The 17,909-nt window shown below is 50.5% G+C and overlaps 1 protein-coding gene across 1 annotated transcript; it reads right to left on the bottom strand.

The window, feature by feature from the left end:
• Positions 1 to 229: 229 nt before the first annotated feature.
• On the bottom strand, positions 230 to 16,194 carry CSUI_007069 (rhoptry neck protein ron8). The gene is made up of 33 exons (XM_068067219.1): positions 15,004 to 16,194; positions 14,647 to 14,790; positions 14,214 to 14,510; positions 13,679 to 13,990; positions 13,111 to 13,554; positions 12,661 to 12,981; positions 12,029 to 12,376; positions 11,607 to 11,891; positions 10,931 to 11,296; positions 10,528 to 10,773; positions 10,242 to 10,412; positions 9,625 to 10,113; positions 9,431 to 9,511; positions 8,862 to 9,302; positions 8,560 to 8,658; positions 8,143 to 8,406; positions 7,625 to 7,924; positions 7,065 to 7,415; positions 6,184 to 6,825; positions 5,674 to 5,928; positions 5,503 to 5,523; positions 5,003 to 5,257; positions 4,799 to 4,840; positions 4,343 to 4,672; positions 4,031 to 4,057; positions 3,612 to 3,875; positions 3,316 to 3,363; positions 2,403 to 3,095; positions 1,892 to 2,224; positions 1,704 to 1,736; positions 1,264 to 1,470; positions 784 to 1,101; positions 230 to 623 (listed from the first exon to the last, which is right to left on the bottom strand). The coding sequence occupies exons 1-33, from the start codon at positions 15,136 to 15,138 to the stop codon at positions 261 to 263; spliced, it is 8,925 nt and encodes a 2,974-aa protein (XP_067920806.1). The 5' UTR covers positions 15,139 to 16,194; the 3' UTR covers positions 230 to 260.
• Between the last annotated feature and the right edge of the window lie 1,715 nt (positions 16,195 to 17,909).

Below are 17,909 nucleotides of genomic sequence, written 5' to 3'. Positions count from 1 at the left end.
CTCACTAACCCAACATTGAACAGATCGCACCGAGTACGAATGGCATCGCCGAAGGGGAGGCGTCGTCAGTTGACGGTCTCGGATCTGGCGTTGTGTATCGCGAGCCCGCTAGCATAGCGCAGTGACTTCACAACGGAAGCCCAGATGAGTCCCGCATACGAACTGGCCACTACCTGACAATTAAAAAGGATTCAGATGTCGCTTGTTAGACACGGACTTTTACACGCAAATACTATGCACAGCGAAAGAAAACTGCATGATCAAGCCGCACGAAGCTGGCGCCTCCCGAAGAGAACTTGCAGGAAACTGGACCCGGGGGCTGGCTGCTTCAGTGTGACTTTCAGAAAAGCCGATTCACCAGCCACCGCTGACGGGATGACTGTTGATGCGTCAACGGTGAATGGATTGGAAGGGCACGCCGCTGGGGCGTTAATATTGGTGCTGAAGCACTGAAGGACATTCGCAACGGTGGCTGGGTCGATTCCCTCGCTTTGGAGGAGTGTTGTCAACGGTTGATTCATTGTGGCTGGGTCGATTTCCTCCTCGAAGATCAGTTTCCTTGGCTTGTTCGGCGCCGTGACAACAAGCACAGGGTTATGGTAAAAGTACTCCAGCGTGAACAGCTGCAGAAAAACACGTAATCACATTAGACGCATGATGTCAGACGCTCGAGGTACCGAATGCTCGTCACATCAGTGGAAGTTTTGAGCACGGCAGAAGACTTCTCTGTACTGCCCGAAAGCGAACCTGTGTAACTGCCTGCGAGGGGTGTGCCGAACTTACAGAGGGATCCCTTCCTGCCTTGAAACGGGGAAGCTGCTGGATGAGTAAGCAACTTGCATTCCCTGGTACTGGAAGTTCTCCGAGCGTCGTTTGCATCCACTGTTGGTACGGAAATTCAAGTGTCGGTCTGCAGGTCAACCCGTCCGGCGCCATCTCGCCCCAGAACGTCCGGTGCCAAGTCGTTGGCGACGGAATCACGCCTTTTAAGGCGTACTCTATTGTGGAAGCTCTCAGAGGCCTTCCGCGAACCACCTGATCTAGGTTCATGGTTGCTGTCGGCTCGTCTCCCCTCTTCACCGCTACCACAAGGTTCGGGTTCTGAAGTCAACAGCACACAGGATACTCAGCAGCGCCAGTTTCATACATGCCAGCAAGTGGTTCCCTCCATAGAGAGACAAATTTCCATCTGCACGCGGCCAGACAGTCGCAAGTACCCAAGTACCTTCCAATCTCCGCCGCTGTGTACAGTTCTAGACTCACTGGCGCGTTCGGACTCTCGGTAGGGCTCCTGAGTCTAGGTACAAACTTAGCCCCTGCCGCAGCCCTCTCCTGCTCTGCTGGTGACCTTGTTCGGGGTGCCGGCGTTGGCGCAGTTCCGGGCGCTGGCGTCGGCCGAGTTCTGGGCGCCGGTGTAGGTGTCACGGGTGCTGGCGGTGCCTGTAGGGAGGAAGTGAGGCACTTCAACGACTGCGTCAGGAGTCCGAACACCAAAGGAGACCAACAGCCGCCTCGCAAACAACCTGGATGAGTCACGACGGGCTAACGCAGATATTCTGACGCTGGCCCATCTTGGAATGAAACCAGGGCCAACGTTGGTAGCAACTCTGGCCCAGCAAGTGTATCCTGTCTACTGTACCACTCATAAACTTGAGTTGCCGAGGAGTTGAAAAATATATGTACGCCTAAGAACGTCATCTTACTTTTGCAGCGGCCGCTTGAAACTCATTCGCGTACTGCAGGGCAAAAACGCACACACACCCTGCCAACCTTGAAAGCGCAATGGAACCGCAACATGTCTCGGGCAGATCCGTTCAGCGCGTGCTCGACGCCAAACAGTTCACGGTTAGGATTCGCAGTGATGCATGGCACACCTCCGTAAGGCACTTACCACAATCTTAATCCGGATAGACTGGACTGAGTTGATGTTGATCAAAGGCGGCAGGAGTTTCCATAACGTTAGGCTTGATAAGAATGTCGCGAAGTGGCTCACAACACCGACTGGTGTGGTGATCTTCGTCATTTTGTCCGGAGCGTGAAGAATAGTGATTTTGAGAGCAAGTGTTCTCTCGGGATCAGCTCCGGCGGTAAGAGTGCCCGATGTCTGGCCGGCGCGTCCCAGCAAAGCATCAACCGTCGTCTTATCCGCAGAGCTTATGGAGGTCACCGGAACCGAGAATGGCGGTCCTGTCAGCGGCTGGAAATCTATGCTGCCTCCCCGAACCTGCAGGTAAACAGAATGTATGTTTTACAAGCTTCTGTACGACTAGCAACTTCCTACGTTTTTTGTTCAAACGTTTACTGAATTCTGTCTGTCCCACACCTTTTGAAGGTAAGGTCTCATCAGGCACCCAACACTAACAGGAACAGCCATCACTTCAGCCGCAAACCAAGATTTTTACCTGGATGTTTCCTTGGGCTGGCTTCTGCTCCACATCGAGTGATTGAACTGCCGTAGGCTGGACACCATAGTATCGCAGAAGGTCTTGAACCGGCATATCGCGCTGGCCTGGAAGGAACGGCAAGACGAACTCGCTCCTGGGCAAGCCACCAAATCCTCCTATGACACCGCGTAGGACTGAGTTTCTGGGTAGGTTAGCAGCCGGCGTTTGTAGCAGCTCAATTCCTGGTCCTCCTACGAAGTATTGTGCACCAGGTCCTGGGGCAGCCCCTCCTGCCGGAGGCGGACCAGCATAATATGCTTGGGCTCCTGGTCCGCCTCCGATCCAGGCTCCAGCCTGGGGAACATGACCCGGTGCGTACAGTTGCTGCATGGGCTGCGGCGCAACAAGCCTTGTATCGATTGATATCGTGGCACCCTGAGGAAGGTCCGCGAGCGCATGCAACTGGTTGAGGAAGTTCAGAACCATAGCGATACCAGGCTGCCCGTGCTTATCCGAGATGGCTTGTAGCCATGGCAGTAAGTCGTGTGGCACGAGACCCGTCACCACAGGCTTTCCAGGGCCTGGGCGGAAAGACACCTGCAAATCCTGCTGAGGTGGAGGAGCACCTGGTCGTGCGGGTACCCCGAAGAGTGTCTGGAAGTCTCGGGGAGCCGCCCCTGGTGCGCCGTAGTTGTGCCCGTTAATGATGAGCTGCGATAAGAAGGCAAAACGAAAAACGTCCACGCCATCGGTGACAATAACCTTCAATGCACATGGATCCAAAAGAGTGATGCCTGTCTAGAGTGATGCTGTAAAGAACTTCGAAGCAAGAAAGTAGAAACTGCGTCTGAGAGAATATGCCGTCTTTCTTTCGCATCCGCAACAGAAGGTCGCGCGGCGTGACAGAGCCACCGACTTCAATGTGACGCACCTGAGGTGGGTTAGCTCCAGCAGCTTGGTAGCCGGGAGCAGGAACACCCTGATCAGAAAAAACAGAAGAAAGACAGTACTATATGTGAGAAAGACAACCTATTTTGCCCGGCAGCACTTCCCTCGCGAGCCCTAGACTGTCTGTCTCTCTTTCCCCAGCCATTATCTTGCATCGGTCTACGCAGAGCTTCTATGGACAAGTGATTTACCCTAAACTACATAAGGCTCATGAGTATGAGAAGTGAGACATGTTCCATCTTGGATTCGACACCACAGAGCCTAGCCGTCTTTTCTTACCATCGCGTAGATGCTATGGGAATTCTCCACGTCCGTGATACCGCAGTGACGAAGCACATCACCAACGGAGAACGACAGCAGCTGTGCGGCAGTCATCTGAAAGGGGCAGCGCCTTGAGTCAATAATGAAGTCCACAAGAACTCCCCCGGGTTCGCGAATGTTCATTGAAGACGTCATCCAGTTGACCAGCCTCTGTAAGTTGACGTCCAGACTTGTGTGCTTCTCATGGAAAGGAGGGCCACCGTAGGATGCTACGCCGTACACCTGAGAAGAGGACAAGAAATACATACATTCAACATTCATGCATACGATTGTGTGTTAAGACCACCTGCTCGAACAGTCCCTTTCCCAGCCCAAGAAAAGACACCGATGAAACACAATCCTGAAGCGATGGATCGCTCAACTTCGACCGGGCTTACATGGTAGACAGGATTCGTCCTTGTGTTCTGAAGGCACAACAAGACACAACCAAGAAAGAACCCGAAGATGTACTGTCCTGCTTAGTTCATGTTCGAGTGCCCTGCGTGAATGTATCTGTATGTGTCTCCAAGTATCTCTGGTTCTTTCGCTGAAGCCTGGCACGCGCTGACTGTCTGAAAAAGCCGACTTGGATCGAGAGCTGCCGCTCGGAAACGTTACCACAAAAAACGACCCTTTTTTTCACTTCCCACTACTTCACGCATCATAGACTCATCACTTCAGACTGATTGACTTTACTTGAGGCCACTTACGAAAACCAAGTATGGGTTTCGAAGATCCTGTATGACTTGATTCATAGGCATGGCATCCGGGTAGGCGCCGGCAAATGCCGGACGCCAGATACTTCGAGCACCGGGCTGGCCAGCGGAAGGCGGCACTTCATCTGCTCCAAAGTCGACCTCAATGAAAGGAGACTGCCCAGCAGCGGGGGTTCCTCCGACGCGCTGTGTTGTGCCTGGGATTGTAAAGCCCTCAGGACTTCGCACACGATTATTGAGAACCCTAACGAAATCCCCGTATGGCGTTTCCGGAGGAAGATTCAGAGCTCTTAAAGTGTCGGGAACATTGCCTCCTCGGAACATCTGAAAAGCAGAGAGAAGAGAGCACAGGGCACAGCAAAACAGAGATGTGATATGCATGCAGGACTGCGGGTCAATGCTGACAGGAGGATGAAAGCTAGATAGGTAAGCGGAGGCGACTCGACTCACTCCTGGGGAGAAGGGTTGTCCCGGAGCTGCTGCGGGTGCTTTCTGAAGGCACAATGTGGACACACAAACACACCACAACGCGACAAAGCTTTGACCGACGACTGTCGTTATATGTACGTATCCTCATTTACGCAGCCAGCTCAACAGATCGGTGTCGTCGAATGCTTGCCCAACCCGAAAGGATGGATTTACAGTACAACTTACCTCAATGTAAACCTGCTGGAGACCGTGGATTTGACTGGGGGGCAGAATCTTCAGATTGGCAGGACATTCGCTGTAAGGAAGATCTGTTCCGTCATTAAACTTTAATCCAGCATGATAAAGTCCGGGAGCCGCTCTCGCGAGAAGCATAGCCACAATTTCTTCGAGAGAGAGTTCTCGGAACAACACCTCCGGAGCAACATTCCCATGGGCTTGGAGTATCGGCTGCAGTAACTCTCTCGGCACTCGGAATTTGACCTGACAAAAAACAATGAAAAAGGCCGATTGAGCAGGATAATTTCACGCTCCCCGCCCCCGACCTACTGGGTTCACGATGCATGCAAAAGACCGATTGAGGACAAGATAAGCATCGATATATGTGACGTTTTCTTGCTGAAACGGATGTTCTGCCCGTGCACTACGAAATCTATCCCTTACGCCTTTCAAACCCTCTCAACTCCCTGATGTTTGAGCTCGCGTCTGGAGGGTTCTAAAGGACTTACATTTGGCGTAGCATACATAGGCTGGAGGCACACACACAGACAGAGCACACAAAAGCCTGAATGAAGCTATCCTTGAGGGACAAACTTCGTCGGACAATATCAAGACAGCCAGTAGCAGCAAGACTCAGAAGAGACGCCAGCACGCTGCCAGGTTCCATGGAAGAGGCTTACTGTTATATGAGCTGCGACGAACGCAGGTTTCTCAGCTCCGACATGAAGACCACACTTTTGTAAGACTGCGTCCCAAGTGGGGAGGGACATGGCCTCTTCCTGTGTAAGTGTACAATGAACTCCCGGCCCGAACTGAAGCTGTACGATGTCCGCTGGAGATACTCCTCTCAGGTGAGGACCAAAGAACTCAGCTGGTCGGTGACTCCATTGGGCCACAGAAGGATGCTGCTGTCCTTGCCTATCGACAAAGAAGATCTGAGGCAGCAAAACAGAAGGAAAAAAAGAAAGGAAACAAAGTTCTTGACACTGGACGATACTCACGCACAATCAGAAAATGTCGGCGTCCCAAACTCGAAGGAAGGGTTGGTGTCACCATGAGGTACGGTAACCCATCAATATCTGCTTTCTACGCTACGGTCAAAACTATGAGCGGAGAAACACAAACCTCTACTCGAAGCCGAGATACGAAGAAGCCGTAACTAGAATAGAATCGCGACCCGTCCCACGTACCGGGAATGATGGCTGTCCTGCGACGTAGCTGGGAGTTGCTTTGAGGAGGTATACTCCGAAGGGAGAAGACAAGAACCGTGGCTCAATGTTGCAAGCCCGAGCAATCTCCTCTCCCGTCATTTGCATAAAGCGCCTGATGTCTACGCCGTCACAAGGATAAAAACGTCCATTTCCTTTAGGCACTTGAATAAAGACCCTATATAAGTTCAGATCTTGAGGAGGAATGCCTGCCACCATACTGTTGAATTGAGGTGCAAGATTCTTCGAGTTAGCCCAGTTAGGAAAGCCGAAACCGAACCGTAGAGGGTTAGGATATGCATTGCCTGTTTCCATAGCTTCAGGGTTTGTCTGAACATTCATATTGGCTTGTGTATTTGGACCGAAGACTCCAGCACGTGGAGCAAACAAGTTGGGACTCCATGTCTCAGGGTTAGGATTGAAGTAGTTGAACTTCTGTGTATATCCTCCGTCGGGTGTGCCTTCAGCTTCTTGAAAGATGGGCCCAATGTTCTGTGGTCCAGGCTGCTGGATGAGATTCCAAAAGATCGGGACGGGGATACCAGTCGATGATGGTGGCTCTCCGGGTAACCTCCTATCGTACACCATTGGACGTCCATCAACGTTGGTTGTCACGGGTTGAGCCTGTACAAGGCAAGGGGACACATACGCCAGCTCTACTTTCAAGCAGTCTTATCATCCACTACAAGGGACAAACGAACACACAAGCCTATATCCTATACGTAGAATAGGAGTATATGTGTATGTATCTGTGTATCTAGCTAGATCCGTGAGGGGACATCTCTTATAGTAGATAAGTTCACATTAGAGAGGAGAAAGGTTTCTTCCCCTTCTCGAGTCGTGTGTCTTGAAAACTGACTTACCCCTCTGATTGTTTGTGATTTGTCGCTTGAAACGAACTTGATGGTGAGCACCGGACTACCAAGTTTTGCCAGGTCAGCCAACCTCATGTTGCACCACCCACACGCCTGTCCCCAGGTAGCATTCGAGACCTCAGGACCGGTCTTTGATCCACAGGGAGCGTTCAGCTGCTGAGAGTTGTTCGAAAAGATCGTATAGTGAACGTAGTACATCCCAGCAGGAGCCTGTAGCTTCACTTTGTCTCCTTCTCTCACGGTCAGTGGAGCTGTAATCTTACGTCGACCCATCTCAAAGTCATCAATTGATACCGTAATCGAACCCTCCTTCAGCATTCGCTGTTCGCTTGTTGTCGGCTGTAGACCAGAGACGAAACAAAAGCATACAGACTGCTTCTGGTGCTAACTTATGGCGATACGTGGAACACTTCCTTAGAAGTTATCTAACTTTTCTACAAGAGGGGTCGGTCTACGAGTAATATGGCTCGGATCTGCAAAGAAGCTTGCGTACTTGCACAGGTTCCAAGTACTCCACTACCAATTGCTAATCTCCTCCCATGGCTTACTGTTTGTTTGATGCCAAATCGAAGTCTTCCAGGACGAGAAATATCTCTATCAGTGTATCCTAGTAGTCTTAAGATTTTCGTTATGACATCATCGTCTGACTCTTCAGGGCGCAGGCCTTGAACAAGAACCTTCAGCTGTTGGAGCTGATCTGGCGTTAGCGTCTTCTTTTGCTTATGATACTCAAAGAAAACTTCCGCATCGTCAGGCAAAGAGAGAATATGGTGTAAGAACTTCGGTCGCACAACCGTGTTGCGCCGTTTCTCCTCGTCAGATGGAGACCGATTGTACAGCTTGAAAAACTGGACAGATAAGATAGCAGCAGAAAAACAAACAACAAGCGTGCATGCAGAGGGGTGTGTTGCCTTTCACACCAAGGACGGGAACAAGCGAAGAAAGAAAGGGTTCGCTCATCATCCCGACTGATAAGCTAAGTACTTGGTGAATGAGTGCATGCAGACTCATGTTCGGGAACCGACTGACTGAGCGATTGAGAGAGAGAGAAACGACGAAGACTTACTGACATCTGAGGACCCTTGATCGATAGCGAGAAAGAGAATGGTGTATTGAGACCAGAAAGTCCAGGGCATTTCTGTGTCACTTGGTCTAGATTATTCAGAGCATCTAGAAGTTCTCCAAATGTCTTGAAAGTGCATGGAATCTCTTTTCCTCCTCCTTCTGGCTTGACACTGATTTTGATCGGTGCATCATTGAACAAATCTAAATCTACAAGCTCCTGCAGCCAAGAGCTGAAAAGAGGCTTCCAGTTCGCCGGCCTTCCGATCTGTTGAGGACAACCCACGCCATGACACACAAGCGAGCACACAAGTTCGTGATTGCGTGCGTGAGTGCTTGCATGTTTCAGATCTTTATTGTTGCAAAAGAAAGGAGAAAGAGAGAATTTGGAAATCACCCAGCTGAATAGTAGCCGACTTACGTTGAGCTTGAACTTCCGCATGATCCCAGGCAATTCAGCTGCTTTCTCTTCAGCAGCCTTCTTCTTCTCTTCTTGTGCTTGACCTGCACCTTTCTTCCACTGAGAGAGAAAAAACAACACGCCACGGACATAGGCCCACCCGCACCACGTAGGATACAGAGGCCTGTTTGCGCCAACTCACACGGTCTCTGTCGCTCTCTGGGCAATATAGATACGACAAGCACCACCTTCTATGCTCTCAGATCTGAGTGGCTTGGGTGTCTTTACAAAAACGTTAGGAATGAGCGTATGTACGTACTTACCCCGAAGTAGATATCTCGGAAGTGTGAGAGATCTTCTCCTAGGAGACTGTTGAGAGGTACATTTCTTGTTGTATTATCATCGAATACAACCGTGACTGTATCCGTCGGTTGTAAGCCTCCAGTCTTGATCAGAGTATCAACAAACTTCTGAGGATTCGAGAGGAAAGGAGCCAGGCCTTTCTTATCTGGACCACCACGGAGACCTAGCATAGCTGTGACTGTCCAACGGTTTCCTGACACCGCCATCATTGGAAATCCACCTCTTCGGATGAAGAAGTTCTTAGGAATACCATAGATCTTCGACAACTGGTTTATAAGATTTCGCCTTTCACCTTTAGATAGCTTCTCTAATGCATCAGGAGATAGTCCCCGTATGTTTACATCTATGTCTGTGAACAATCGGCCTCCATCAGGTCCTATAAACATCACATCCACCAATGCCTGAAAGGCAGAGAAAGACAGAAGGAAAAAGAAAGGACTTTATCAATGAAGCATAAGAGATTGTTGCTCATTGCCTAAGAACCGAACAAGGCCCTTGAGATAAGGACAACTAAACTACACCTACGTACCTTCCTCTCCTTTGCTTCTTTCTTGGCCGCCTTTCTCGCCGCAGCTAGCTGTTTTTTCCATTGTTGTCGTGTGGTTTCCTCCTATTGATCCAAAAGAAAAGGAAACAGACATCGAGGTAGAGAGATGCATGTGTGCACTCGGCAAGTGGAGAAGGCCTTTATTCATTTCAGGCTCTGAGTTGAGCTGAACTCACCATGACTTCAAATACGAAGTTGTAGATATGCTCGAACTTGAGTCCCGGGTGAGTTGCTGCGACATATTTGAAGACCTTCCAGAGCTTGTCATGCATGTAAAAATCCCGAGGATTCAATGGTACCCTCTCTTCCACTGGTTGGCCATTCACAACACGAGATAGTGTTACCCCTGTCAGTCGAGCCCACTGCATTTCTCCATCTCTCTGAAGCTGTTTGATCTCCTGTTTGAGTTGGCGTAGTCGGTCTAACTCTGCTAAGGTTTTATCAGCCTTTATGAGTAGTCTTGTTCTCTCCTCCAGCAATTGGTTCAGACGCGCTGACTGTCGTGCATCAACTATGGGAATCTTCAGCCTTGCTGCTAAGGCTGGATCACGTTTCTTCAATGAGTTCTTTGCTGAGGCTAATAAATCTCGGATCGATCGAGCTCGAACATCATCTGGGCCCGTTATGTATGAAGCATCAATGTCATCCACTGTTGCTCGGGCTAGCTGTGAAAAAAAGAAGCAAAACCAAGCAGACACATTCAGCGTAAACGACCCTACTATCCTTAGTCCATCCAATATAGATATGCTACAGATATAGAATGTCGGAAGACCTGACTTGGCTTTTGACTTACGAACTCGGGAGTACATTCTTGGTTCCATGTACGTGCTCGCATCTTTCCAGGGTTGATATGACCGCAAAAGATACGGCGCATATCAAGAATTAGACATTTATCAGGGGCATTCGGGTCGACTTGGTAACATGACACAATAGGAGTCGGAGTTTCCAGGGTGATTTGAAGACCCTGCACCACAACAAACACAGATATACAGAAACTTCCATGTATACAGCGGCCCACAGCGGGAGCAGCCAAAACCACATGAAAAAGAAATGCTCTGCATTAGATGGATTCTCCGTACCTTCATGAACCTCTGATCGACAGCCTCTGTATATGGAGTTGAATACAGATCCATGTTCAGATCAAACTGGCGAAGAGGCTGGTCTTGATCATCATAGAGAACTAGCTTGACCGCTTTCGGGTCAATGTCTGGATGTTCGTCGAAGAAGTTCTTCATCGTTTTCTGCCATGTGTCACCTGGCTCCAGATGAATTTCATAGGGCACCTGACTTCCATCTGGATTCGTCACCACGATGCGGAAGTTTTTCTGAGACAAGATACATGCACGCAAGAAGCAAGAAACCAACAGAGATGCACAGCGCACAGAGCATGTACTACGGCCTGTCGGTAGGTGTTAGACCTCAGTCCAAGAGAAATAGAAACGACTAACATCCTCAGCATGTACTGTGGCCTGTTGCACTTACAGTGAGTAAGATATTCTTGGGGCTCTTGAGGAAATCCATAAGGTTCTGATATCGACCCGGTTCTTTGCTTGACCAATCGGGTGAGAACAGCTGAGGTCCAAAGATATGACGTAGAGGCACTTGGCGGCCATCGGGAAGACGAAACAAGATGAAATCAGCTAAGCCCTCCAGGTCATCATCACTGATCTTGTTTAGATTGAAGGGAAGCTTAGAGCCTGGGTATTGGTTATTCAGCCACTGACGTAAGGCTCGGATGGGCGTAAGGAACTGTCGGGGACCCGCGACAATCGGGATGTTGAGAGGAGCTAGATTAGGATGAGATCCTCCTCCATCTGTAAAGGTATCGTATGGATGAAGTAAAGGAATCTGAAGGTAGAAAAACAAGCATATGGAGATCCAAAGACTTCTGAAAGAATTTCAACATGCTGCATCATCCGCCATAGGAGAGGAGACAAAGGGAAGAGCAAACAGAGAAGAAAGATATGCTCTGTCTCGCCTGACGAAGAAAGGAGCAACGAATATTGAAGAGAGAGGGAGAGATAACGCACAGCCGAAGAAATTCTATACCTAGAGATTTAAACGCCTACGTGCATACATATATACATAGGCATACATACATACATAGACATACATACATGGCGTCTTGGAAGGAAAGAAGGAAAGACAAACAACTTACTTCCGGACGCATTTGCATGCGGACTTTTTTTGGTCGATGGTAGTAAGTAGGCCCAAGAGCTTCAGAGTCGAGACCATCAGCGGCCGGCTGCCCTGGAGGGCTGATGTATGGATACAGCATCGTCGGCACTTTCTGTTTTTGAAAAGGCTTTTGCATATGGAAAAGAATATCATCCAGATTTTCTCCGAAATCCACAACTGTCGATACAGGCTTGCGGGGCTTCGATCGTATCACAGTCCCATCTGGACCAAATTCCTCCGTCACAGGAACAGCTGTAAGCTTATGCTGCAGAAGCAAGACAACACATCCAGTATGAAGCGGAGCATCCATAAGGAGTTCAATTCTATACCATAGACATGGACACGCTACGCCGCAAACTCTGGTCGACTATCTCTTCTTGTTAATATTAGAAGAGAGCGTACCTTTGCATGAAAACTGATCGCGACTCTTTTGCCACTAAGATTAGCCTTCTTGAGAGTATCACCCAGCTCAGCACATTCTTCTTTAGTGCCTGTGTAATCCAGAGCTCCACGCCATGAAATCGCCAAAGGCTCCATCTGTTCGACGTAACCCCAGCGATGAACGTTTGAGAACTTGAAGTTCTGCTCATGTAAATTGCATCCTTTAGGAGATTCCGCTGCCGCTCTACCCTTCCTCAACATCTCCTTGATATTCACCGTCCCTCGGTCCGTTAGGGGAATCACATACTCGAACACACACCATGGTGTTCCAGCATCGTGAATGTCCTCCAAGACGAAAAGCGTCGGAAGCTGAGAGAGAAACATCAACAGGCATTATGAGAACATTACCCTTATGTACATCACCATGATTCATAAAAAATATGGACGCCTAAGAGAAGCTCATCAACTTGCGGATGCAGCCAGGACACATAGACCTGTCAGAGAGAGTGTACTTGTGTGGCCTGTGCCCGACTGTGCTCGCCGGACCTGCCCATTGATTGGAAACCTACCTTCTTAGGAAGCTGAGAAGCAAAAAGAAGACAGATGCACAAAGGGAAAAAAATGTAGAGGATGTTTCTTGGAGTTCCACCTACCCATGTTGAATTCGGGGTCGCGGAGCTTACCTTATCACCGAAGTTGAAGATAACATGATCAAGACTGAAGGATGGGTCTCCTTGAGAAAGACCGGCCAAAAGATGTAAAAGAGATGGATAAGTAGACAGGAAGTCAGGGTCCAGAGGGTACGTCTTTCCATTCACAGTGATCGACACCAGACCAGGTTCTCTGAAAGGGAATCTCATTTTGTGCTTCGCCATCAAGGGCTTCCATCCATGCTCGAAGTCTGCCCATGGACGCGAAGGATTGATATACTCCTCGAAGGCGCGACCATCTGGAAATGCGAATCTGACTTTCACCTGTTGAAAGAGCACCACCAACCAGACACTCATTCCGAAGTGCAGCTTGGAGTGATGATGACTACCACCGTGAGACCGCCTTAGGCAGGCCCCTTCCATTACGTAGCTGAACAAAGAACTTCGACTTACTCCGGGCAGAATCATTCCTCCCATATGATCAGGAAGTCTGTTGGGATCGGTTTCTCCTGGACCGACTACAAACTGCTGGAGACCTGGGCGAGCGTAGACGGGGTTACCGTGCATGTCAAGCAATAAAAGAGGATTGTTAGCGCGATCGTAGCCCGGACCAAATAGAGGAGCATAGTGAGCACCAACAGTTTCGGGGTTCAGCCCTGTCTCTCCCCCTCTTCTAAAATAGTTTCTCAATCGATCGGGCTGATGATCCCCCAGTCGCGAAGCGTCTTGTATGCCGTCCGTAGGTAGGAAAAGAGACTCCGAACGATACCCCGGAGTGCCCCGCACGAACTCCGGAAGACCTTCTCCTCTCCTAGCGGCATCGTCCAAGCCCAACCGGAGGTTGAGGACATCATTCCAGTTCGCCGGTCTCTCAGGCAGCACGGTACTAAACTCCGCCTGTTGCAGGCACCATCGCAAGACACCAGGCATGTGCCGGACATAGGGTTGCCCGAACCCTTCTCCAAGCAGATCTTTTCGGACTTCATACCTACGTTCATACAAAATCAGACAACAGACTTACGTTCCTGAGTAGATCCCCTCCAATGGCAAGAGACCCGCCGGTATCCAGAAGTCTCAAGATCCATGGTACCAGGTTTTGCTCGTTGACTTCGGCGTTCTGTGGGTGAGTCATAGAATACAACCGACGAATAGTGAAGGACCCAGGACCTGTGAGCAAGCCCGTAGGCTCGGCATACTGCGCAATCAGCTGCTTCAGTGTCCCAACGTCGACACCCGGAGCCCTTATAAACTCGATGGGTACACGGGAAGAAATTTGCGTTTGTTGACGTTGGCCTCCAGGACCCAAATGCTGAAGCACGAGAGTAAAGTGGACCTGGTGACATACATACACACTCATTCAAAACAGACGAGCTGATATCTCGAAGTGGCACTGGCGAAAACTGTCAGCTTCTACAGTCGGGGCACCTCCTTGTATGATGCATTGTAGCTGCTCCTGTAAGAGAAAAAGCAAGCTGGCCCACGAATCACTGGTTCGTAACCTGAAAGAAGTCCCTGATGACTGGAGAGACAGAGAACTGCTGGAGTGCTGGTCGTACCGAAGGCTTGTAGGCTGAGGCGGTGAGATGAACAGCCATTCGAATAAACAAATGACCTGTGCCACCTCCTGATCCTCTCCACTCAACTCTAAAGGCGAGGTCAGGGTTCATGGAAAGATTTGCTAGCTGCTGGAGGAGCGCAGCCTGGGCCCGGGACTGAAGAGCCACCCGGAACCCAGCAACCATTTCATTCTCTTGAATAACCATGATCTCCGCCACCAGATACTGGCCGCGCTGGAGGAAGGTCACCCTCAGCTGAACACCGTCGCGAATATCTTCAGGGGACTCGGGGTCGAACTGAAGAAAACGCGAAAGTCACAAACAGAATGTCTGGGTAAGCTGCCCGAAAACAGCAAACGATGAACTCTAGTCTGCAACGTGGTTCAGCGTGTCTACGCCTCAATTCACTACCAGTTTGAAAAATGACGCGTACCGCTCGTGCGGTCGATGTTTGCACGAAGCTGTGAGCGCTCTTCAGGTCGTCAAAAGAGAGGAAGTCCGCGGGGAAACTGAATTCCATTGGACCTTCCGCCTCCGCTTCGGCTGTCTTGACGACAGCCCCGGTCGGCGCCTCGCCCTACACAGAAAGCAGATGAAGATGACGAACCCTGTTTGCGCACCGAACTGCGAGAGAAAAAAATACTTTCTTTGCCCCAGCCGTCTCCTAATGACAGTAGAACACGTCAACGTGTTCTTCCTGAGACATATGTCGTGCGGCTGATCTACACGGGACGCTAGGCCCAGCACTCAATCCTCTTTGTGCGAGAAACCCTAAACCCTGTAACCTCACCCCTAATGGATTGGGATCCTGGGCCTGCGAAACCGGCAGGTTGTGACCAAAATGCAGATTCGAGATGAGAAAGACCAACAAAAAAAATATGAGTCGGGTGCCGGGGCACAATGAAAAAAAGTGCCGAGTCGCCATGGTCGTCGCGCAACGACAAGGCAAGCGGCACAAAAGCGAAATTAGGAAAGATAGTCGGTTTGCCTTTCAATTTCAAAGCATAGGCTGATGTAAAGAGATGATGTCGAGAGAAAAATCAACCCAGACCAGCAGCCCCCCAGCAGACAACTGCTAGCGAACTGAAGCTACGCTGAGGCCCGGATAGAGGAAAACATCTACACAGCAAGAAGGTGACCGTGAAGCTTTTGGCCCCTGTCACAGAGAAAAGCCGATGCCCAAAATATATTGGACGGAAAAGTCAACAAAATAGAAGCGAGCCCTCTGTTTGAACTCGCAGTCACATGGTTCTTAGAGCCAGAGTAGTGTCGCTATGGTTGCCTCAGGACACAATCGCAGACACCTGAGCGAAAGCCTCGAGCACAGTAGTGCTGCTCGGGTTCTTATTTTTAGCTAGCGACTAAAATTGTCCTACAAAGTGCAGCTGGCCTGAACACCGGGTGTTCTGGGGCCGCCGCGGCTGAAAAAGCCGACAGTGCTCGGCTTGGAAAGGGGGGACGACGAGGCGCACAGGACGGCTGTATATGAGTGTGAAAATAACCGACTAAGAAGCCCGCCTGCTGCAAGAAGATTCGACCTGTCGTTGAGGACAGAAGAGTATGATGTTCTTAAACGGTGTTCCCGCCGTTCCTCGGACATCTTTGCTAGCTGATCGAAAAGTTAAGGTGCCTTTGAAGGCCCTTGGGGCTTCTCTTTTGGCACCATGAAGGCCCGGAGTGACTTAAGCCTGGAGGAAGCTCTTTCAAGTCCAACAGCCAACAGTTGCTTCGACGGAAAAAAATCGACGCTTTCTGTGTCCTTAAAAAAAGCCATGAAGCAAGAGAGAAAAATAATGTCTCGAGGCGATTCCGCAGGGCCGAGTCGGCGCTCGCTCTCTACCACGCTCCCTCGTGTCTGGAAGACATCCTGACGGAGCATCTCAGTCTTTCTTGACACGGCCGCAACCGACTGAGAAATATCGTCAATTATTGAGAATTTCCTGTTTTCTCCCGAAACATGCGCGATAAAGCGGCGCCTCTCCCCGGCAGGACAGTTAGTCCGTGGTTTCCACCAAGCCATCCCGACATGGTGTCCTGCCAGCCGACGGCAGCCCGAGTACAGCTCGCGACTAGACGAAGACAAGCTGGCTTCCTTCTGCCAGCTAGTGCCTTGTATTTAAGCTCGTGCAGTCGCTGTTTCGACACCAGGGACATAAGGCACGGTTCTCCGAAGCAACATTCCGTAGGAAACTCAGAAAGCAGCCAATCCAGTTGGCATACAACTTTGTCCAACTGGCATAATTGGGGAGCTAGGACCCCAAACCGCAGGTAGGCCCCCCTAACAGTTTTCTGGCTGGCAGCGTGTAACCTCTAAATTTCCTCTTCTCGTTAGACTTGCTTTCGGTTGTGCGGAGTCCTGCTGTTCTCTTAAGAATGAAAACACCAGCACCCCACGTCCTGCCATCACGGGAGCACGCCGGAGACGAGGGGAGGCTGTAGTCGACAGTTCCTCTTTCTCGGTCCAGACTGCTGTTCACTGCATTATGCTCACCATAGAGATGCAGCTCGGGTACCGTTCTGAAACAGAAGCCGCCAGGATTGCGAGAGTTGCTCCGAACTATCGGGGGTGCTTGTTCATCGAGCGCCAGTTGGGCGAGGGTTGGAGATCGTGTTGCTCTTCGGGTGTCAAACGGCAAGGTAAAAAGTGAACCAGGTATCGTGTGTAGATGCCCGATGAGACAGTCAGCTCAAGTAGCAAAACCTTCCCCCTGTGGAGTGTTCCGCTAGTGTGCCAGCGGTGGTTACTTCGCGATGCCGCTTGTAACTGCAGCCTCGCCCCTTGTTGGAGCCCATTCAAACGGAGTCAGTCTGGTCTATTTGGCGGCATCCGCAATCTCCTGAACTGTGTCTTCCCTTGTCTGTCGGTACGGCTGCGAGGAACAGCGAACTGACAAAGAAGTTCTTATGATGCTTTGAGAATGGGCCGCAAACATCTTGTTGGCATGAGAATCCTAGAGCTTGCAGAGGGGCCGGAGCCCAGCAGTCATTGATACCCGGTTGCCCCACACTAGCAGGAATAAGGCCGCATGCATGGAGTTGAGCGAAATTGACAAGAATAGTTTGCCAGAGGTACTTGAGGCGCTGAAGCCAGTCGGATCAAGCCACACCCGCCACCCCGCGCCAGGAAAGGGCTCCCGACTTCTCCCTGGGGGCCCTGGGAGTACTGGTGGCCACTGGCGTTTGTAGTAGATCGGAAGCTGCTGAGGATTCGACACTTAGAGATTTTCCCGGCTCTACGACTGACCGTCTTGACCGGTCAAAAGAATGCCTTACATTTGCTTGTCTGGAAGCAGTCACGACGGGGACTGCGGCGAACTATTCTATCTTCCACGTGTCGATTCCGTAGCTGAAGCTCGTAGTCTATCCAAGGAAATCCTCTCTGCCTGGAGCCACGTCCAAGTAATGCACCCGCGGACGTTGCTTCCTGTCCCAGCAGCTTGTGCACTCGCCGGTATCAGCGAGTCACCAGGTATACAACAGTGTGCGGCTGCTCAGTGCAGCCGACATGGACAGCCAAGTGGCAACGCCGACCGCTGCCACGGTATCAGCAGCAGGCGTCTCCGATGAAAGGCTACGTGCCAGGCAGGCGAGGAACGAGAATGCAGATGAAAAGCTACGGGAATTCAAAGTAAGGGTTCGGCTTGCAACAAGCAAGCTCCCCAACCTCTACGATGAGAATTGTGTCTTTGGCGACGC

Source organism: Cystoisospora suis (assembly GCF_002600585.1).
Source record: "Cystoisospora suis strain Wien I chromosome Unknown contig_3650, whole genome shotgun sequence".
NCBI lineage: Eukaryota > Apicomplexa > Conoidasida > Eucoccidiorida > Sarcocystidae > Cystoisospora > Cystoisospora suis.
Note: the sequence above shows the minus strand (reverse complement) of the source record. Positions and strands in the feature narration are given on the sequence as shown.